The sequence below is a fragment of the Notamacropus eugenii genome, chromosome 4, assembly GCF_028372415.1.
Source record: "Notamacropus eugenii isolate mMacEug1 chromosome 4, mMacEug1.pri_v2, whole genome shotgun sequence".
In the NCBI taxonomy this organism is placed as follows: Eukaryota; Metazoa; Chordata; class Mammalia; order Diprotodontia; family Macropodidae; genus Notamacropus; species Notamacropus eugenii.
The window spans coordinates 406,254,305-406,277,342 of NC_092875.1; the positions used below are offsets into that span (position 1 = coordinate 406,254,305).

At 38.1% G+C, this 23,038-nt stretch overlaps 1 protein-coding gene across 1 annotated transcript in view; it reads left to right on the forward strand.

Moving 5' to 3' along the window:
• ANKRD55 (ankyrin repeat domain 55) overlaps positions 1 to 23,038 on the forward strand; it is an 81,972-nt gene that overhangs the window by 49,274 nt on the left and 9,660 nt on the right. Inside the window, exons 8-10 of the mRNA XM_072606643.1 lie at positions 3,503 to 3,670; positions 10,260 to 10,924; positions 20,400 to 20,501. Of these exons, the coding sequence (XP_072462744.1) occupies positions 3,503 to 3,670; positions 10,260 to 10,924; positions 20,400 to 20,501 (935 nt within the window). The remainder of the gene's footprint in view (positions 1 to 3,502; positions 3,671 to 10,259; positions 10,925 to 20,399; positions 20,502 to 23,038) is intronic.

The window sequence follows — 23,038 nt, forward strand, 5'->3', positions numbered from 1 at the left end:
TTGACAAAGATGGCTCTAGTCATGTCCTGTCAATAAGACAAACATAGAGGCAATACCGATGTGGAAAATGGACCAGATTTGGACCCTGGAGCCTTGATTTAAGGCTGACCTCTACTGCTTGTTGGCTATGTGCATCAGGAAGACCTTAGTTCAAATCCAGCCTCAGACCCTTACTAGCTGTGTGACCCTGGGCAAGTCACCTAACCTCTGTTTGCCTCAGTTTCCTCTTCTGTAAAAGGGACATAATAATAGCACCTTCCTCCCAGGGTTATTGTGAAGATCAAAAGAGATTATAATTGTAAAGTGGCTGACACAGTGCCTGGCACACAGTAGGCACTATATAAATGTTAGCTATTACTATTAGCTACGTTTATGTTATTAGTATTCTTAGCTATTATCATGGTATGGTGGCTAAAGTCATGGAATTCAAAAACCTTGGGTTGGAGTCTTAACTCTGACACAGATAGTAGTGTGAATATGAGCAAGCTATTAAACCTCTCAGTGTCCTAAGAAACTATCTAATGCTATGTAATAGGTTGGGTTTTATTGGTAGATGCTTAACAACCAGCTCTCTGAAAATGTAGTTCATGCTTTTAAGCTTAATCTGCATTATTGACATTTTTCCTTCACCTGTTTAAATCTAGACAATCCAAAAAAATTCAATCAAGCACTGATTTGTAGCATCCGCTGATTTCTGAGGTGTTAACGCTCATGATGAAAATTTAACAAAAGCTCAAGTCAGTTTGAGCTAGCTCTAATGAACCTTGGTTACAGGCAAGCTGTTGATCTGCATTAGTGGAGGGGAGTTCCACACTGGGAGATCCCTAAACCAATATAATCACAAGTTGGGACAAAAACAAGTGCAACCTTCCTCACACAGATGTGGGGTCAAATAACAGTGTGTTTAAAGTTGAAAGTCAATTACAAAGTCCGTGTAAATATGATGTTGTTGCCAACTTGTTTTTGCAGCAGGGTGCTGGGTGCACTAAGCTGTCCATATTGTCTTCCCTCATTACCAAGGGGTTCCTTTGCAAGATGGCTAGCTAGAGATCAGAGTGTAATTTGTGGCCATCAAATAATAACACCAAAATATCCTGCCGTGATATAATGCTTTATGACTTACAAAGGACTTTACAGATTCCATCTCATTTGATTCTCACTGAGAGCCAGTGTGTCAGGGAATCAGTGGAAAGGGAGCTGGCCTTGGAGTCAGGAGAACCTGGGACTTAACCCTACATCTGACAGGTACTAGCTATGTGACTCTGGGCAAGTCACTTAACCTCCCATTGCTCTATTGTATCAGATTGCACACTGACTTAAAAAAAACACAAGTAGACATTATCTATGCTGTATTGTCATTTTATTTATTTCATTAAAAATTCCCTAATTACATTTTAATCTAGTCCTGACAGCAATCAGGAGTGGGACGCAAGATTAACACCTCTGTTCTTGGTAATTCTAAGACTCTTAAGTCTTAGAAACAAGAGAGGTGCTGATTTGCATTGGGGTGGGGGGAGGATGGAATTCTCATCTATCAGTTCTCTATACCTCTGATTCAATCCCCATCCTTCATCTCCACAACAGCCTTCTAAGATAGTTATTGGGAGCATTATTAGCATCATTCCCATTTGACATCTCATAGGATCACAGATTTAGAGACCTAAATAAAGGGCTTACCTCCTGGCCCAACCTACCTAAATACAAATGGGGAAACTGAGATTCAGAGGGACAAGGTCACAGAACTAGCAAGTGATGGAGCTGGATTTCAGACTCAAATCTTCAGACTCCATACCTCAGGGTCCTTTCCACCACCCCACACTGCCTCTCACCAAAAATGTCTTTAGATAAAACTAACTGATCCACAGAGGGATTGACTTGTGATTTTAGTTTCATTCACAACTTCATTTTAATCAACCAAGTTAAAGTGACTGAGTTAGTATTTCCTCTACAAATGTGATATTGCTTACATGTATACTTGCTGAAAGCAATGTAGAATGTGGAAGTAGATATAAAGAAACAGACTGGAAGCTCTGCTGTACTTACTTGTACAAAAAAAAATGGGGGTTGGGAGTTGAGGGCTTAGCTTTTTAAATAAGCTTTTATGGTGGCATACAAATTATTTGGGACAAGCAAGAATTTCGATATTGTTTTCTTTTGTGCCAGCAGTGGTCATGCCAGATTGTGCTTCTCCTGACTTTAGGATGACTCAGAAATCTGATCTGAGCCAGATGAAAATGACTTGAGCTAGTTTCTTCCTTTCTTCCAAGTTTTGTCCCTTGAGTGTGGATTTCATGCCATTCACCTGGGTTTCATTCCTTTCGTTCATGTTGTTATCTTCTTTGTCTTATACTAAGAATGGTCACTACTCGAAGGAAATAGGCTGCAGTTGTAGCTGTGAGAGCACACTTCTATACCATTACAAATACTACAGTCATTTTTGGTGTAGGGAAGTCGCACTTCAGACATCATTCAAACCCTCAGTATAACAAGATCAGCCACACCCAAGCCTAGAAATTCGCCTGATTGAAATTCCTTTGAACACTTATGGTCTCTAATCAAGGCTAGACTTGGAAAAATAGAGATTTTTGTCAAAGGTAGGCTTTTAATTAATTAACATCCAATGCAATGTGTGGTTTCATGACAAAAAAATTTTTGAGATGTGTTAAAATCTTGTGGACTCAATAACAAATTTGTAAAAAACAAGTTATTGTAACCAAAGGATGATATATTGCACAATAAAATATTTTAATGTAAAAAGTTGTAATCTTTATTATATGCCAATAAATTTAATAATTTTACTCTGTCCCAGTTACTGTGTATAGCACTGTAAATTATTCTCTAAGAGAAAGAGAAAGAAAAGGAGGAGGAGGAAAAAGAAAGTACAGGAGGAAGGAGAAACAGACAAAGAAAGAGAGAGAAAATAGAGGGAGAAAGAGAGACTAAGAGACAGAGAGTGGGAGGAAGGGAAAGAAAGAGAGGTATAAAAAATTAGTGGTAACAAAAAGCAAAGCATAGGATGAAAGGAGGGGGCAGTTAAAAGCATATAAGGAATGAAAAGGAATGAGGAAGAAAGAATCAGTTACTAGACACACTTATTTTTTCTCAGAAAGTAGAATCACAGATTTAGAGCTAGACAGGATTCTTTAGAGATCCATTTTAAATCTTCATTTTTACAGATCAGGAAACTGAGGTGCAGAATTGAACCCGCTTCTTCTGACTCTTATTTCAAGAATTTTTTCTGACTCACCTGAAAGGGAAGACCTGAGTATGTCCATGACCATATTCCTTTTCTTCTTGTGGCAAATGGCCATGATTCTGGTCACTCAAGTAACATTTCAAATTCCCCCCATTCTGTAGGAATAACGAATATGTTGTCAATTGTATTGCCAAATTGATATTGCCAATACACACAAAGGTTGGAAAAAATGATTGTCCTACTTAGTTCTTTGTGTAGCAGCCATTCTCAAAAACTTCCATCTTCACTGGTTTTTTTTCCTTCTAGGACACCTCTCCACTGGGCAGCAGCAGCAGGAAAGGCTGACTGCGTTCAGTTGCTGTTGCAGCTAGGCACCGACTGCAGCCCTCTGGACATCAGTGAGAACACTCCTCTGGCTTACGCGATGCGCTGTGGACACACAGCCTGCATCAGTCTGCTCTCTCAGGAGAGCAGGTGAGTACATCTAAGAGGTATTTTCTTAACTCCCACAAAGAGCTAGAATTTATCCCCTTTAGTTCTCTCTTCATACCTAGCCCATTCATCTGCATGTAACAGTTGTGTAATATACTGACCTGATGAAATAATTTTTCCTCTCTTGATAATATGAAAGACCAACTACACCTTACTGTTCAACAGAGGAGAGAGAGGCTCATTACCAGGTTGTCCACAGAGTGGAAATTTTGGGGGCCACAGCAGCTTTCAAGATAGTCATTGGGATGTAGCAGATAGAGAGCTGACTTTGGGGTCAGAAAGACCTGGGTCCAAGCCGTATCTCTGACATGTATTGACTGTGAGACCTTGGGCAAGTCTTTAACTTCTCATTGCTCTAGAGTCTAGGCAACTCTTCAAAGACTATACTTGTCAGAGAAGGTATTAACCTGCATTAATAGAGAGAATTTCTTCACCAGAAAGTTTCTTATATCAGTGAAATCACAGATCCAGTCCTCCCTAGCAACTCTCTGCCACATTACAGAAGGATCATAGATTTAGAGTTGGAAGAGACTTTAGTGTCATCTAATCCAATTTAGTGTAATGAATGTTTATTGCCTGACTGAAACAGATACCAAAGTATAGTACAAAAGAATAAAATATAATTATAAATACAGAATAGTGATTTAGTTCAAACACTCCCCCCTCCCATTTTAAAGATGAGGAAACTAAACCTCATAATAGGAAGTCACTTGCTAAAGGGCACAGAACCATTTAGTCACAGAATGTGGACCCAAATGTAGGTCTCCCAATTCCTGGTCCAAGGTTCTTTCTGCTGCTGCACTGCCTCCTACGTGGAGCCAAAAAGCAAAATTACCCATCCAATATTAAGGCAAAAATTCGTCAGAGGACAATAAGGATTATAAAGAAAGTCTCATCAGGCACCCCTCTATCCAGTAGAAAGGAGGTCAGCCTGAATGATGCTAGTTTTCAGTCTCTCTAAGATAAGATGTTGAAATCTGTCCCTGAGGTGTGAGTGCAAATCAGTGAACCCACTAATGAACAAATATTTGCCAGGCACGAGGGATCCAAAGACCAAAATGAAGCAGTCCTTGCTCTTTAGGACTTTGCATAGTATTGGGGAAAACAGCTGGTCCACGTATATTAGAGAAAAAAACAAGAAAATTTGAGGGAGATGACTCTTGAGGTAAATTTGGGAGGGAGAGGTGAGAAAGGCATGCACTCCACATTGGGTAACAGCCCTTGCAAAGGCGTGACGTGAATGCAGACTAAACAGATGACCAGTTTGCCTGGACTGAAAAGAGGGCATAGGGGAGTGACACATAAGAAACCTGACAAGAGTTATGCCAGGTTAAAGACTTTTAAATGACAATCAAAGGAGTTTGTATTTAATCCTAGAGGAAATAAAGAGTTGGTGCAATGGATAGAGTGTGGGGCCTGGAGTCAGGAAGACTCATCTTCCTGAGTTCAAAGCCAGTCTCAGACACTTACTGTCTGTGTGATCCTGGGTAATTCATTTACCCCTATTTGCCTCAATTTCCTCCTCTGTCAAATGAACTACAGAAGGAAATGGCAAACCACTCCAATATTTGTGCCAAGAATACTCCAAATGGGGTCATGAAGAATCAGACATGCCTGAAAAATGATTCAGTAACAAAGCTTCCTTAGCGGGGGCTTGCCATGATCAGACCTATGTAGTATTTTGGCAACTGTGAGGATGGATTGGAGAAAGGAAGAATTTGAGTCAGGGAGGCTAACTAGGAGGTCAGTGCAGTAGTCCAGGCAAGAGGTAATAAGGGCTCTAACTAGAGCAATTGTTGTGTGAGTGTTGAGAAGGTACCAGATGACACAGGTTATGTGGAGGTAGAATTGGCAAGACTTGACAAATGATTGGAGATGTAATGTTAGGAAGAGTTAAGAGGTTAAGAATCACTTCAAAGATGCAAAACTGCATGACTAAGAGAGTGTGGATATGACTAGGGAAGAGGAGCGGGTTGGGGAAGAAAGATAGCAAGAATATATAGACACACATGTATGTACACAACCACTGGGAGTGGACACCAAAGGATCAGTAATGCAAATTCTTCTATCTTTTTCATCTTCCTTTATTCATTCATCTTCTGATTTATTAATCTTCCTTTCACTATGCATGTAGATGCATGTGTGTGTATGTTGCATGCACATATGTGTAACATACATGTAACACATGCATGCTCCTGCATGCATCGTAAATATAGTATATATGTGTATGTAGACACACATGTATACATATACACATATTTGTGTTTATTGTACATACATATAATTCATATATACATGTATACATAGACACATATATGTATATGTACATATTTGTATGTGTGTATACATGCATATACATGCATAGTTAAAAGAAGATGAATCAAGCAGCCTGATAGAAGAATTTGCATTGCCAACCATTTGGTATCCACTCCCAGTCTCTCCACAATATACTCCAAACATGCCCCCTTCCAGTGCTATCTGGTGGCTAAGCCAGGGCCAGTTGTGAACATAAAGGAAAATGTTAACTGTTTGAGGAGTGATTTTAGCAACCCTAGGAAGGCACTGGTCTCTTCTCTATCAAAAGACTTCCAACCTAATGCCTGAAATTCTGCCTTTGCAGTTTTATCTCTTCAGCTTAAGCTTTTTTTCTCTTAGGAGGAATAATACAGAATCACAGAGTGTCAGAGCTGAGACATACCTTAAAGGTCATCTAGTCCACAAACTCATTTCATAGATGAGAAAATTGAGGTAAAGAGAGCCAAAGTAAGTGGACTAACACCACACAAGATAAGTAACAGAGCTGGGATTCAAACCAAAGTCTTCCAATTCCAGGTCCAGTTCTCTTTTTCAGCATACCACACTCCGTATTATCATTTATACCTCAGGGTGATTGAAGGGCCTAAAAGTAGCTTTTAAAAGAGCTAAGGAGAGGCAGAGTCAAGATGGCAGAGTAAAGGCAGGGACTCACCTGAGCTCTCCCCCAAACCCCTCCAAATACCTTTAAATAATGACTCTAAACAACTTCTAGAGCAGCAGAAGCCACAAAAGATGGAGCAAAACAATTTTCTAGACTAAGACAACTTTGAAGGTTGGAAAGTAAGGTCTGTTGTACCAAGGTAAGAGAAAAGTGCAGTCCAGTGCAGGCTATACCAGCATAGACCAGGCCCCAGGAAACCAGAAGCAGGCCTTGGGAAAAGTGAATCAGTGACACCACTGGCAGTTTTCAGGCCTCTTAGCCTTAGACCACTGATGGTAAGGGAATCAGACCACAGGTCAGAAGGAGATTACAGGGGTTCCTTTGCTGGCACCAGGGGCAAGACTCTGTTGCATTGCCTATATTTGGAGCTGTGTCCCACTCTTAGGTCTAAGTCCCAGTGTGAGAAGTAGCACTAGCACAGCAGAGTTTGTGATCACAGGGGAGCAAGGACAATTCCAGGATTGAAAAAAAATGCCTGTGGTCACTCACAAACCAGTGCCTAGAAAGGAGAGTAGTAAACACACTTGCAATCATACCACCTTGGAAGAGCCAAAAACTTACATGTCCCCAGAATCACCTCTGAAAACAGGTGAACAAAAAACCTGAAGCTTGGGACTATGCCCACTCCACTTGGGATGCTGAGCCCCACTCTAGCATAGAGTTAAAAGTCAATCAATAGGATGGAAAATGAGTAAATAACAGAAAAAAATTCTGATCATAGAAAGTTACTATGGTAAGCAGGAATACCAAAGCACACATTCAGAAAAAGACAACAAAGTTAAAATTCCTGCATTTAAAGCCCCAAAGAAAAATATAAATTAGTCTCAGGCTATGGAAGAGCTCAAAAAGAATTTTTAAAAACCAAGTAAGAGAGGTAGAAGAAAAATTGGGAAGAGAAATGAGTGATGCAAGAAAATTGTGAAAAAAAGAGTCAACAGCTTGGTAAAGGATACATACAAAAACAAATACTGAAGAAAATAACACCTTAAAAAATAGAACATGCCAAGTGGTAAAAAAAAAAAAAAAAAAGGCACAAAAAATTCCATGAAGAGAAGAGTACCTTGAAAAACAGAATTGACCAAATGCAAAAAGATACACAAAATTTCACTGAAGAGAACTCCTTAAAAAGTAGAATTGGCCAAATGGAAAAGGAGGTACAAAAGCTCACTGAGGAAAGTAATTCCTTAAAAGTTAGAAATGGACAAGTGGAAGCTAATGACTTTATGAGACATCAAGAAATAACCAAACAAAATCAAAAGAATGAAAAAATAGGAGAAATTGTGAAATATCTCATTGGAAAACTACTGACCTGGAAAATAGATCCAGAAGAGACAGTTTAAGAATTATTGGATTAGCTGAAAGACATGATCAATAAAAGAGCTTAGACATCGTCATTTAAGAAATTGTTAAGGAAAATTGCCCTGATATTCTAGAACCAGAAGATGAAATAGAAATTTAAAGAATCCTCTGATCATGTCCTGAAAGAGATTACAAAATGAAAACTCTCAGAAATATTAGAGTCAAATTGCAGACCTCCCAGATCAAGGAGAAAATACTACAAGAAACCAAAAAAGAAACAGTTCAAATATCAGAGGGCTTGGAATATGATATTACAGACCGTAAAAGAGCTAGGAATACAACCAAGAATTATTTACCCAGCAAAACTGAATATAATCATTCAGAGGAAAAATGGATATTCAATAAAATAGAAGACTTTTCAAGCATTCCTGATAAAAAGCTCAGAGTTGAATAGAAAATTTGACTTTCAAATATAAGATGCAAAAGAAGCTTAAAAAGGTAAGTAAGAAAGAGAAAACAATAGAGAATGAGGTTAAGCTGCCTATATTCATTCCTACATGAGAAAATGATATTTATAACTCCTAAATTCTTTCTCATTATTAGAGTAGTTAAAAGGAGTATATATAGACAGAAAATTGAGTTGTGAATTGAACATGATGGTATGATTATCTAAAAAAATTAAATTAAATTAAGGGATAAGAAAAAGGAATGCACTGGGAGAAGGAGAAAGGGAGAGGTAGGATTAGACAACTTTTCTGATATAAAAGAAGCTTGAAAGAGATTTTACAATGGAGGGGAAAATGGTGGAAGCAGAAAGAAGAGTATATGAACCTTCCTCTCATTGGAATTGTGTTCATCCTTCATTTCGAAGAGGACCATGACATCAGAAAAATGATGACATGACTTACACTTGACTTTGTTTTGAGTGAGGGAGGGCTGTGCAAGGTCACCAGCCTCACTTTCTCCTCCTAAATCATCTGGATCTAGTGACCAGATATTCATCAAGATGACTGGAGATGACCCAGGATGCAATGGGAGACCTTGGCCTTTTAGGCTAAGGCTTTTTCAGGTACTCATTTAAAGTGAGGTAATGCCCATTGAGTGAATAGGCCTCTTTAAAAAGTAGTCAAGGGGATAGCTATAAAGGATAAAATAAATAGACAAATCACTCTGGAAGGGGAAGGAGCCTCAGGGTTGTTGTTTGAAAGAGAAACTGTTACTATTGACATTCACTCCAAGCCAAGAGGACCCAAAACCAGCCAATGAGTAGAGGTCGGGCAGGGACCCTTTGCTGTTCAATCCATGAACTTCAGAGTGCATGAGGTCCAAGGCTTTAGGGAAGACAAGAAAGAAGGGAAGGGAAGGGAAGGGAAGGGAAGGGAAGGGAAGGGAAGGGAAGGGAAGGGAAGGGAAGGGAAGGGAAGGAGTTACCTATGTGTACAAAGATATTTATAGCAACTCTTTTAGTGGTGGCAAAGAATTGGAAATTGAGGGGATGCCCATCAATTAGGGAATGTCTGAATAAGTTTTGTATGTGATTGTGATGGAATACTACTGTGCCTTAATAAATGATGAGCAGAATGCTCTCAGAAAAACATGGAAAGACATATGAACTGATGCAAAGTGAAATGAGCAGAACTGTACACAGTAAAAGCAATTATTGTATAATGATCTACTATGAATAATTTATTTATTCTCAACAATACAATGATCCAAGACAATTCTGTAGAACTTATGATGGAAAGTGCTGTCCATCTCCAGAGAAAGGACTGATAGAGCCCAAATGCAGATCAGAGATATTTTTTCTTTACTTTCTTCATCTTGTGTTTTCTTTCACAGAATGACTTACATGGAAATGTGTTTTATATGATTACACATGTATAACCTACACAAAATTGTTTGCCTTCTCAATGAGGGGAGGAGGAAAGAATTTGAAATTCAAAATATGAAAAAAAATGTTAAGATTGTTTTTATACGTAATTAGGAAAATAAAATATTAAATAAGATTTTTTTAAATGCTGAGGTAGGGTAAAATATTCAAAGGGAAGGACTAACTTATTCCTCCTTTGTGGGGAGGTGTTCCCTGACCAATAATACCTACAAAAAGAAAGAATAGGAGGGCGTAAGGTATTTTTACACTATTGTGGAGTCTACCTAAATAATCCTTAAGATTAGATCCTTCCAGATCTGTTTGTCAGCCTAAATAAGAGTACAGTGCCATATTTTAATGTTTAGTTTTTCCTTGTCTCTTCATCCCCACTCACAATGCTTCCTTTTTTTTTCACACTCCCATAGACTTGAACCTATTCACCCCCTTTCTTCCCCGAACAGTAGACTTCTAAAGAAAGAGACACCATTCAGCATGCTTAACCAAATCTTCTGTAAGAAGAAGAAAGAAGAGCAGAAAGCCCATGAAAAAGACCATAGCCAAGACAGGTACCTGAAAGAAGATGCTTCGGAAGTTGATGACATCATCACTACCTTTGACTGCACTGTGGATACCAACTGCCAAGAGCTACCTGATCAGAGAGTGGTAATGGTGGACTTCAAAAAAAGGGCCACAGAAACATCAAAGTATCTCTCATCTGAAAAGAAGCAGCAAGAGCATAAGGGACTACCACCAATCAGAACACATAGTCTGCCACCCATCGCTCCAGGCACCTCCTTTCTCACAGCCACCCAGATGGTCACTTCCCATGGTGACCTAGGTTCCAATGCTCACCGTTTTGCATGTAAATCTCAAAAAAGTAGAAGTGAACATGATCTATTAGATCACAGGACTGGCTGCCAGGCATTGGTAGATAACCCTTGGCGATCTGACTCAAATCAAGTCTTCTCCTGCAAAGCTTGGACTTTATCTCCTACAGGTAAGCTGCCAGATGGATTGCTGGCTGGAAGACCAAGCCATGTGGAATTCTTGGGACCTGTACAGCCTCTACCCCGACATAATCGTACATCAGGTAATAGTTTTGTACCATCTTTCGTTACTTTCTATGCTTAGTGAATTTATAGTATTGAATATATCCCATCAGCAGGTTCAGAAGAGAGTGATGGAACCAAAACTGGAGTGGTGTCAGACCAGGTTAGGGGAATAGGATCCTGGGAGGAATATGAACCCATCTGTGTGCCTCCAGAGTCTCCCTTTCTTCCAAGTGAAATCCGAAACTCCTTCATAAAAAAGCTCCAGAATATACTTGTACCACAAAGAGAAACCAATAAGTAAAAGTCTCCTTATGCTATGGGAAATTATGGGGATTGTGTCAGAGACAAAAATAATCTCTTTCTCAACCAGGCTTGAACAAGAACAAGAGTAGGACAGTTCCATTTGTAGGTAGTTCACAAAAATATATTTTGGATATTATCTGGTGGCTGAGGGTCACTGACTGTGGGCTGCCTCCAGAATAATGGACCATGGAACAACCTGCAATTTTCTAAAAGGGTAGGGAAGTGTGAGCAACAAAGGCCTATAACCCCTAGAAACTCTAGTATGTGCCCAGTCATCTTGGGAATTAGCCCTACCGTTATTAGGGAGGTAGTTCTACTTTGACCAGGTTCATAACTTTTCTCTATTTCTACTTATCTAAGCCTGCTACTTCCATGTCCAAAACTGTATCAAACTCTTGTTTTCCCTTCCTCATATAACTTCTTAAAGGAGTATAGTCAGTTTAGACTTTATTCATTCACTGACACACTCTGCATTCTTATGAAATTCAAGTATCTTATCTTATCCCCTCCTTTCTTACATTATGCAAGAAAACCTTTCTTTTGCATGGTCAGATCTATTATTGCTGATGCTTCTGTTTCCTGATGAATGATTACAGCATGTGTTTCAAGCACTAATGAAGATTTAATTCCTCATCCAATAGAATAGTGATCCCCAAGTTTTTTAGAGTTTGTCTTGACTATCTGCCCTTATTGTCTCACCCTCAAGCACATATGTGCATGCACACACATACACACAGAGTCTCTTTGAAAATTTCTAAAAGATATGTATTTCTTTTAGCTGAAAATGAATAAAAACTAACTTTGTTTTGAGATTTGGGAGGGGGATTACTACTTGCAATAATTAGAGATCTGCTGGGGTAGCAGAAAACTATATTGGAAATTACTGAAATAGACCCGGCAGTCCACATGAAGGTAACACCAGGAAGTCTTACATGGGAAATTGTGGCTATGTCAAAGGCATGTGAAAGAAGACCTAAATCAGGAGGTGACTCTCCCAAGAGTTCTTAGGCTGTAAATGGGAACCTTAAAGGAGATATATTTGGTAACATTTTAAGTAACTCACTGTCTTATGTTGTCACCAAAATCATAGGAATTCCAAGTTGGGAGGGAATATTGCCTTTGTCTAATCCAATCTCCTCATTATACAAATAAGGAAACTGAGGCCCAGAGAAGTGATTTGCCCAAGAGAATACAACTAGATAATAGCAAAACCAGATCTCTGGACTCCCCAGCTCCATAGTTTTCTACTCAACCAGACTACTTTGACTAAACAATAAGCAAAGTGACGGTGCTACTTCCCCACTGCCATATCTTCAAGTCATTGTTGTGGGAATGTGAGCATTTGACTTGAACACAAAGTACATTACATTTTTAGATATTTTGATGGTTATATGATATAATGACTCTACCTCCACTGTTTTGAACCCTTCTATCTTTCCACATGTGATGCAATGGGAAAAGTGCTGAACTTGAAACCAAGGAGACCTATGTTTAAATCTGACCTCTGACAGTAGCTGTGTGACCATGGGCAAATTACTTAATTTTTATGATGTCAATTTTCTCATCCATAACATAAAAATAAAAATATCTATAGCACCTTGCCTCATAAAATTGTTAAAATGCTCAAATTAGATAATGTGCATAAAGTCTGTTCAAACCCTAAAACATAAGGCAAATGTCATCTATTTCCAACCTATACAGTCTTTATCCTTTTTGGAAATGCTTGACCATGATGGTTATCCTATAAACACAGTAGAGACCACATTCTCTTTTCATCATCTATGTGGCACTCTACTGCTTTCACTATTTCAAGTTGGTTGGCTTCTTTTCATAATTGTCTTGATTTTTTTGGATTGCTCACATTTTTTCCTAATTTTTCCTCTATCTCTCTTATTTGATTTTTAAAGTCCTTTTTAAGTTCTCCCAAGAATTCTTTTTGTGCTTGATACCATCTGACATTTCTCGTTGAAAAAAGAGCGGCTTTTTAACTCCATTATCTTTCTTGAATATGAGCCCAGATCTTCTCTATCCCCATAGTAACTACCTATGATTGGGTTCTTTCTCCTTTGCTTACTCATTTTTGTTAATTTTTTGTTTTTATTTTGTTCTTAGCAGCTAGGAGTATAATCAAGTTGTAGTCCTGAAGTATGGGGAATGATGCCCCAAGTGACAGATCCTTCTTACTGTTATTTTCTGAGGTCTGTCTTAGGGTCCAACTCTCTACCTCTATGCCATGGCTAGGGACCCCAAACACACTTTCCCACAAATGATCTTGACCCCTGCAGTCCCTCCCATGCCTGCAAACTACATCTGACCTCTCTGCCCCAGAACTCAAACCAAGGACTCTGCTCTCCTGCAAGTGCCCAGAGCCAAAAGGGTCCCTGCCCCTCACTACTGCACTCACCAGGTGTGTGCTAACTCCTTCTCCCCTGCAGCCACAGTCCAGGATGCATCTCATCAGCACAGCTATGCTTGGTGTCCCTAAAAAGTGGAAGGTCCTTCAGTCTTCTCTTCCTCAGTCATCAGACTCCCATACTGTCTGCAAGATGAAAGCTTCTAAGGCTGAAGCTGCCTCCCAACTCCCCTACCCCCAGGACTTGTTTGATGACTTTTCAGAATTGGCCTGGAGGAGTTTGCACTTCACTCAGGCTGGGGTCTTCTCAAATTGTCTTAGGAGGACAACTGCTTTACCCCATGTTTATTTGTGCTGCTCTGAGGCGATGTTCTATCTTTTTTCGGCAGGAAATTTGAAAAACCGAAAATTTTCTGACTATTCTGCCATCTTCTCAGAATTCTCTCACTCTGTTTTTTTTTCCATTCTCACTCCATCATCTTCCTTTCCGGTCCCATGTATCCTTTACATCACTTATCTCAAGCAAGCTGTTTATCTATCTGCTCCAAGTTGGTAACATGCACCATTTTTCCCAGGATATCTTGTCATATTTACCCAAAGCCATAGCACTCCTTGATTGACAACCATAATACAGTTTTGTGGTAAATTGCATCATCTTCACTAACACAGAACCTCTTACTCGCCCCTCCTTACACAGATCTGATGGGTAATTTTTATCCCAATCAGATGTCTTGGTACTGAGGGATGTGGAAGGGAATCCATAGAGCCCTTTCCAGCTTTTCAGCTATGATGGTAGAAGTAAAATCTCAGCACATTTCTAAGCAGGATTTTGCTATTAGAGGCAAAGACTTGCTGCGGTAAAACAATTTGACAATTTAAATAATACCACTACACCACTGGCACAAACTTTGATAACCACTTTCTTTTGGATTTTCTCCACTCCTGCCTTGGGTTCAATAGATAATAATGGGGATGGGCTATGTTACTGCTTGAGTTCCTGGCAATTGCCATACTTTGCTTACATCAGCAACCCAGAACTGTTAGCCTTAATGACTATCGTTTAACTGTTACCCAGAACTGACAAAGTAGACAAGGGGCTGAGAAAGGGGGGAAGTGGTCTGGGGCACTTATCTTAATAAGTAGGAATATAGAATCATATCAGCATGATTCCCTTTGACTGATGCTTTTAAAGAAGATGAAAGAGAGAAACATGGCCCATTCTAATAGCCAGAAAATAGCCCTTTCTCTGGGCTCAAATGGAAGAAAATGCTCACTTTATCTCTCCCCAAAATAGCCCCCACCCGCTCACATGATATAGAAACTCTTCTGAAACTTCTTTCTCAAAAACTTTTCAACAGATCCTTCATCCACCCCAAGCACTTCCTTAGTGAAAGACCTTTCTCTTTTCTGCACATTTGGATTTGTGACTTCACATAGCACTGCTCCAGGGTCAAATCCAGAACCTTCTTACCTTTGTTACCCATTTTCTCTCCCTCTTGTCCTTTCCCCCTTTACATATCCTAAATACTCACACTCCCAGGCACCCAACCAAGGTCTGCTCCTTGTTGATCCTTGCTAAAAATGTCACAGATAAAATGTTAACTAATAAGGGCTATGACCTTCCCCAGAGGTCTTTGGGTTTTATTTTGTTTTGTTTTTCATTGCAGACCAAAACAGTTTAAGTATTTAATAATGTTTAAATGATACACAATATGTTGGATACTTCAATAGTAAGGACCTTTAACTCAGGCCCACTTCAAATCATATCACATAGGAAGCTACATTGGCAGTCTGTAGATGGACCCATATAACCTGCCATGGCATTTTTTCTTTTTTTTTTTTTTTTTGGTCACATTCCAGTTCCAAGCTGTTGTCTTTTACCATAGAATTCTGACATAGATCTGGCAATCCAATGCTTTGATCTGTAAGTCAGCTAACCAGTGTAAAGTGGGAAAGTCAATAAAGTATAATAGAAACAGCTTTGGATTTGTATTTTAGCCTGGCTTTGCAGCTTCCCTCCCTGGGCTTCATTGTCCTCATCTGCAAAATGAGGTAGCTGGGCCAGATAGAATTCTCTAGAATCCTTTCCAGCTGTTGTATTCTATGACTCTGCATTTCTTCAGGCAAAAGGAAACTAAAAGAGAAAATGTACTTTGTTTAATTGTGTGATTCCCTTGCAAATACTACTTGGCCATAGTGGAAGACCCTGAAAATCCTTAACCACTAGACCACTAGCCAAAGGAATATACAAATATATGCCCCCCCAGAGTCTCCAACTGTCTGAGAGATTGTAGTTAACTATGTCAATGGTGGCATCGTAAGACTCAAGTATTTCTTTGACTCACTGCGATTTTCAGATATGTGGAACTCAAATCTGTGGCACAAAGAATGAGTTCAGAGATTTCTTGGACACTTTCATACCTTCACCTGCCTTGGAGCTTTTAGACCAGGGGGATAGTAATTTACTTTTAAAAATCCAGTGAGCACTTCTTATATAACAAATTAGACCTTACTTTTCATGTCTGCTACTTTTCTTTCTTTCTTGTTTTAAAAGTCTGGTGGCAAGCCAGAGGAATACTCAAAAAAGGAATCCAAAAAAGAGTTCAAATTCTTGAAAGATGATTTAAATCTAATAAGATGAAATTTAATGAGGATAAATGTAAAGTCCTGCACTTGGTTCAAAAAAAAAAAAAAAGCAACTTCAGGAGTACAGAATGAGGGAGAGGAGGTTTGGTGAAAAAGACCTAGGATTTGAGTGGATTGTTGCCTTATTTTGCATTAACAGTGTGAAAGTGCCTCCCCATCCCCATAAAAATAATAACAACAATAAAGCTAAATTTTAGTTGGACAACTAGGTGGCACAGTGGATAAAACAATGGGCTTAGAATCAGGAAAATTCATCTTCCTGAACTCAAATTCAGCCTTAGACATTTACTAGCTATATGACCCTGGGCAAGTCATTTAACCCTGTTTATATCAGTTTTTTCATCTGTAAACTGATCTGGAGAAGGAAATGACAAACCACTCCAGTATCTTTGCCAAGAAAACCCCAAATGGGGTCATGAAGAGTACAACATGATGGAACAATTCAACAACAGCAAGCTCTTTATTAAATATTAGACTTCATTAATAAAAGTACAGTGTTCAGACAAGGAAAATTCTAGATATAATCTCTTCAGATCACATGTGGATAATTGTGTTTACTTACACATACTACATTTTAGGAGTGATATTGGCAAACTGAGACACATTCAGGGTAGGATGACCAGGATTTTCAAGGGAATATATATATATGTTCCTGGCCTTAGATGTCTGTACACAAATATAAAAGGTAAGGGTAATAAACAAGATGAACTAGAAATTTGATCAGGAGGAGGTAAATTTGATTTCTTAGATATCACTTAGTAAGATGAAATTCATGACTATAATACGGCTAAGGAAGTATAGTTCCTCGCATTAAACAGAACAAAATACAGCAATAGAGTGGCACTGAATATTTAAAATAAAAACTAATTTAAGGAAATTCATGATCCAAAGAGAAAAGACCTAACAGAATGTCTGAGTAAGGAAGAATGAGGAAGAAACAGAAGCAATAGTGAAATAGGAGTCTACTATAAACCATCATGCCAGATGGAAAAAAATAAATGAGTTTAGGAAATAGATCACAAACTTGGGACAAAAGCATAATGTAATGGAAATATGTGCTAAAACTATCAAGGATCTTCTGGAGTGGGATCTCTGCTAAGGGCAAAGCAACTAATAAATTTTTGACTTGTCTTAATGTTCATTTAAGTCTGTTATGGCCAAGCAATAGAGAAACCATTATTCTGGACAAGCAATAGAGAAACCATTATTCTGGACTTGATTCAGAGCAGTAAGGAGAAACTGGTTGCTAGAGCAGAAATGATGTGAGGAACATTGGGAAAAAGTGATCATTTCAATCTTACAGTTCATGATGTAGAAGGTAAGGAAAGTTGGGTGTTACCCAATGTTTGCCTAGATGTAAGATTTCAAAGAGTTCCAAATAAAGAATTGATAGGACAAAAATTCAACAGAAATTAATCCAAATGGGAAGAGTAGCTCTGAAGAAAGAAATTCTGGTGAGACAAATATAAATAATGCTGATGAGGAACATGAAGGGGAAACCATTCTAAAGAGATCAATGTGGAAGCATAAAGAAGTTGTTGACCACCTCAAAAAAGTCATGTAGAGAAGATGTAAACAAAGGTAGGCAACTAAGGATAAATTGGGACAGTGTCCTATAGTGTCTTGAAGCTCCAAATGAAATTCTAAGAATGACAAAAGAAGTTCATTAAGTAATTACTGGAGTCAAAAAGATAAAAAACAGAATAGAATCAGGGGTGTGCTGGCTCACAAAAGCCAAATGTTAAATTTTCAGTTTGAGCTTGTATGCCTCAGAAATCAGCAAACACCACAAATCAAGGCTTGGTTTGCTATTTTGGTATTGTTTGGATTTCAGAAAGTGAAGGAGAAAATGTTAGTATTACAAATTCAACTTAATGATATGTTGTGTATACATTTTCCCCCAAGATAGTAAATTGTTAAACATTTCCCAACACATCCCTAGGTAAGAATGCTCAGCAGATGGAATATTGAGAGAGAGAAAACTACAAAGCTAATAACTTTCTATTTTGCTTCTGTTTCATTGCCAAGGAGAGTGATTTGGGGATTTGGGAGGCTAGACAAAAATTAAAAATAAAAAAGGTAAACAGGGGCTGAAATCCACTCATAAGTGAAAAGAGAGTAGGCGTGGACCTAGTTGACCTCAATAGGTTCAAGTTACTAGATGCAAGCCTAGTGAACTGAAAAAATGATGGACAGGATAAATGCCAAATAAAAGTAGACAGGAAAATCGTGTCCTAATTTTTTTTAAGAGAAAGACTAACACTATGAATAAATAGACTTATTTTTTTCTTTTTTTACTAACTTACTAGACTAGTACGTAGATCCAAATATCAGAGACCTAGTAAAGCATCTCTAAAGTAAATAGATTGGACTAGAAAATCTCTATGGTCCCTTCCAACCATGAATCTGTTATCATAGAATCCAACCTGGATTTCTAAAAGCTCTTTCACGTTATCCCTCGGGATAAGATGGAGCATTTAAGCTAAGTAATAGTAACAAGTGAATTCTGGTTGTGACCCAAAGAATGCACCCAAAGAACAATGATTAACAGGCCTATGTCAACTTGGAAGGAAGTCTGCACCTGACAGATCTGTCCTTGGTCCTGAGCTGTTCAACATTTTCATTAATTGTTTGGATAAAGCTATAGTTTTTACATGCTGCTCAAATACACATAAAACACAAAATTAGAAGATGTAGCAAATGCATTACATGACAGGCTTAATATCTGAAGAATCCTCAACAGACTAGAACTATAACCCAAATCTGATACAATGAAATTGAATAGGGATAAATGTAGCCTAATACTTGAATTTAAAAAAAAACTATATAAAAAATGGCAAAAGCATAACTAAGAAAGCAGTTCATGTGAGAAGGATCCTGGGTTTTTATGGGTTACAAACTCAGTGTAACTCAATAGTACTTGTGACATGGCAAATGTGACCTTAGCTTAAACTCCCAAAATTAATAACATTCCCAGTTTCACATGGAAATGAGAAAACTTGGAGACTGGGGACATGAAAAAATAGCTTCAGATAGCTGAAGAGTTAACATGCAGAAGTAGGATTAGATATATTTTCAGATCCAGAGGGCAATGCTAGGAACTTGCTAATAATCATAAGGAATAGAAATAACATATTCAAATCATAAGGAATTCAACCAATGATTTCATTGGTATGGGGAACTCTCAGGTAGGAAATTCCCTCTATTAAAATAAGTTAGTGCCTCCTTAGCAACTAATAGTCTTAGAGAGTTACTTAGAGCACTAAGATATTAAGGAACTTTCCCAGGAACTCACAGCCAATATGTGCCAAAAGCAGGATTTGAACTCAGGTCTTCCTGGCTTCCAGGCTGGCTTTCTATCCACTATGCAACACTGACTGACTCATCAAAAAGTAGGATGGACTGCCTTGGAAGAGTTGGGAGAGGAAGTAGTGGGTTCCTCTCTTCATTGGAGGTTTTGAAGCACGTGCAAGATGGCCACTTGCCAGGGATGTTGCGGGGAGAATTCCTGTTCTGGCATGAGTTGGACTGCATGACTTTGTAGGTGCCTTCCAACCTAGTCATTAAATCTTTAGTAAGCACCTGCTATGTGCCAGGCACAGTGCTAAGTGTTATGCTCTGAAATGATATAGTAATAAAAGCATGTCATATGAAGCCCAGTTGAAAGAAGGTGAGAGCTTTTAGCTTGGAGGGTAGAAGATTTGAGGGAAAAGGGCATGGCCACTGACTTCAAATTTTAAAAGGATTTTCATGTGAAAGAAAGACTAGTCTTATTTTGCGTGGCCCCTCAAAACAGATTTATAACCTGTGGGCAGACAATACCAGGGAAGTAGATGTTAACTCAGTATGAGGAAGAATTTTCTAACAATTAGATCTACTCATCTCAAAATGGTTTATTTGAAACTAAATTCCCCATCACTGGAGATGTTCAAGTAGAGGCTGGATGCCTTCTGTCAGTGACCTTCTGAAGGGTCTTCCACTCAGGTATGTGTTGGGACAATACCAGCTCGAAGGTTCTATGATTTTAATGTACTTTTAAGTAAATTTCATATAGATACAATTAATTCAAGAAATTATTCCAAGTAATCTTTTCTTTTTTTTAACTCACCAAAGTTTCTAACCCTTAACGACCTTTCTGATTTCACTTCCCACTCTATATGATCATTAGCATTTTGTTTTCAACTGAATTATGTGATTATATTTGTCCACAGGGCAAAGTTTTCAGCATTTCCCCCTAGAGAGAACCAAAGTAAGGGATATTCCTTTCGTGCGCAACAATCTAGCTCCAATACCGTCTCACTGTGTTCGGAAATGTAAGTACCATTATCCTCATTCACTTCTTTTGCTAGTCTGTTAGATACCCCAGGGTTCTTCCTGTTTACTTTCATTTTTCAATGGAATTTTGGAAGTCAGATTTCTAATGTAAAGGAAAAATTTTAAAAACAAGTCTTTGCATTTCTCATCCTCCTCTCCACCACTACCCCCAACCTGCTAGTCAAGCAAGAATGCCCTGTTTCTCTGGCTTTTTTCTTGAGTCATATAATTAATTGTCTTCATCTCAATTGGGAGAAAAATTCCAAAACAGGAGTACTTAATCCAGGGTCCATGGATATTCTTCACAAGGTCCAAGAATTTGGATAGGAAAAAAATTACACCTTTATTTTCACTAGCCTCTACATAAAATTTAACATTTCCATTAATTATAATTTTTTTGTTAAAAAATTCTTCTAAGAAGGATCCACAAGCTTCACTAGACTGACAAAAGGGTCCATTACACAAAACATGTTAAGAACTCCTGGTCCAAAAGAATTCTTTCTCATGGGAAACTACTGAGATCTCACCACAATAATATATGAAATTAATCTTTGGGGATCAGATTTGTTTGTTTAATGACTCTTCCTTAGAAGTTTTGTTTGGGTTGGGATTTTTTAAATCATGATTTCTAAGACATAATCTCTTTATGTCAGTTTCTTTTCTCTTTTGATAAAGATGTTTGTCTTCCATACTTGAAGGGTACCTGATCCCCTACAAAAATGGAGAAAATTAGTCTTGTCTATGATCAGAAAATTTCAGATTAGCCTGATTAGTGAGGTATGTGAGGATGAGAAATAGCAAATAACTAAAAAGCAGAAAAAAATATTGTTAAAGTATGCCAACTGGTGTGTCATGACTATGATTGTCAAGACTTTGATACACATCCAGAGAGTATTCTTAGAACTATTTAAAACCCTGAAAGTTTCAAGTCATGCTCTGAAATTTTTCTTTGAACTGGATAGGAGAGTATAAACTGCCATTTTTCCTGGTAGTGCTGGCACATCATGGAGACTCCTTTCCCTATTTGGCAAAAGAGTGGTCTTCTCCTTCCCATCAGAATTTAAGTTGGTAACTGAATTTAACAGATAGAGTAGATAATTTAAGTAGGTAACTAAAAGTAGGAGGAATTTTCCACTGCTGCCAGGTCAATTCAATTCCATAAGAGTATTTTAATATAAAAAGCACCCAGCTAACCTCTATGGAAGATCCAAAACTAAACTAAACTAACTAGAATTACGGGATCTTTTTTTTTCCAAAGGACCTGTACTCAAAAGCTAATACAAAGTAGAAAGTTAAAAGTGACATTGAAATTTTGCTTTTTTGGCAAATGTATTTTTAACTGTCAGTTGCTTTATTCACTTTTTTTAAGTTTTTATTAAAGTGTTCTATTTTTTTACATAATAATAATTTTCCCTAGTATCTTTCCTCTTCCCCTGCTAGCAAGTCACACTATATAAAAAGAATATTTTTAAATACAAGAAGGAAAAGAAGAGAGGAAATCAGCACAATTGATCAATACATCGAAAAGCTTGAAATTATGTTTGATATATAAAACATATGGGGACCTTCCACCCCTACAAAAGGTTGGGTTAGGGGTGTCCTCTCACAGATCTTCACTCTTGATCCTTCTAATTTCATTATATTCACTTCATGTGTTTATGTGGGTGGTTGTTACATTGTTGTGGTTACAATTACAATATTGTGAATATTACTTTCTTGACTCTTGGTTTACTTCACTCTGCATCAGTTCATTTAGCTTTTTCCATACTTCTCTGTATTCCTCACAAACCTCATTTCTTATAAAACAGTAATATTCGGTAACATTCACATACCACAATCTGTTGAGCCATTCCCCAGTTAATAGGAATCTTTTTGTTTGTTTGTTTCCAACTCTTTACTATCACAAAAAGTGCTGCTATAAATATTTTGGTGTACGTAGGGACTTTCTTCATATCTATGATTTGTTGGCATATAAATCCAGTAATAGAGTCTCTTGTTCAAAGAGGGTGAATGTAGTTTTTTTAAAGATTCATCATATCCTCTTTTTCTATCCCAAACCTATGATTTCTCCCAGGGCAATATCAACAACAATAATTTATTGTTCCAGCCATGGTGCTCAGTGCTGGGAATATGAATACAAGCAAAAACAAACAAAAGAACCAAAAACACAAACTCTGTGCTCAAATAAGTATCTTTCTAATTGGTAAAGATAACACATAGAAGGGAGCCAAAAAGATAGGGGTGGGGGTGAATATAGCAGAGCTGCGGCATGGTGGTGAACTCCCCATTAGAAAACTTCTTCCAACAATACAGATCAGCCAATGTTCTACAACTTATAGTCTTAGAGAATTGTCTTGAGTATTGAGAGGTTGAATGACTTGCCCAAGGTTTATGGGCAATATCAGTTTATGACATAGGAAGGACTTGAACCCAGATTCCTGACACCTGGGGTGGATCTCTATCCACTATATCATAGTTCCTCTCATGAAGTTTCATGAAGTCTTTAGGTCATGTAGATTAGAACTCATTATAATAT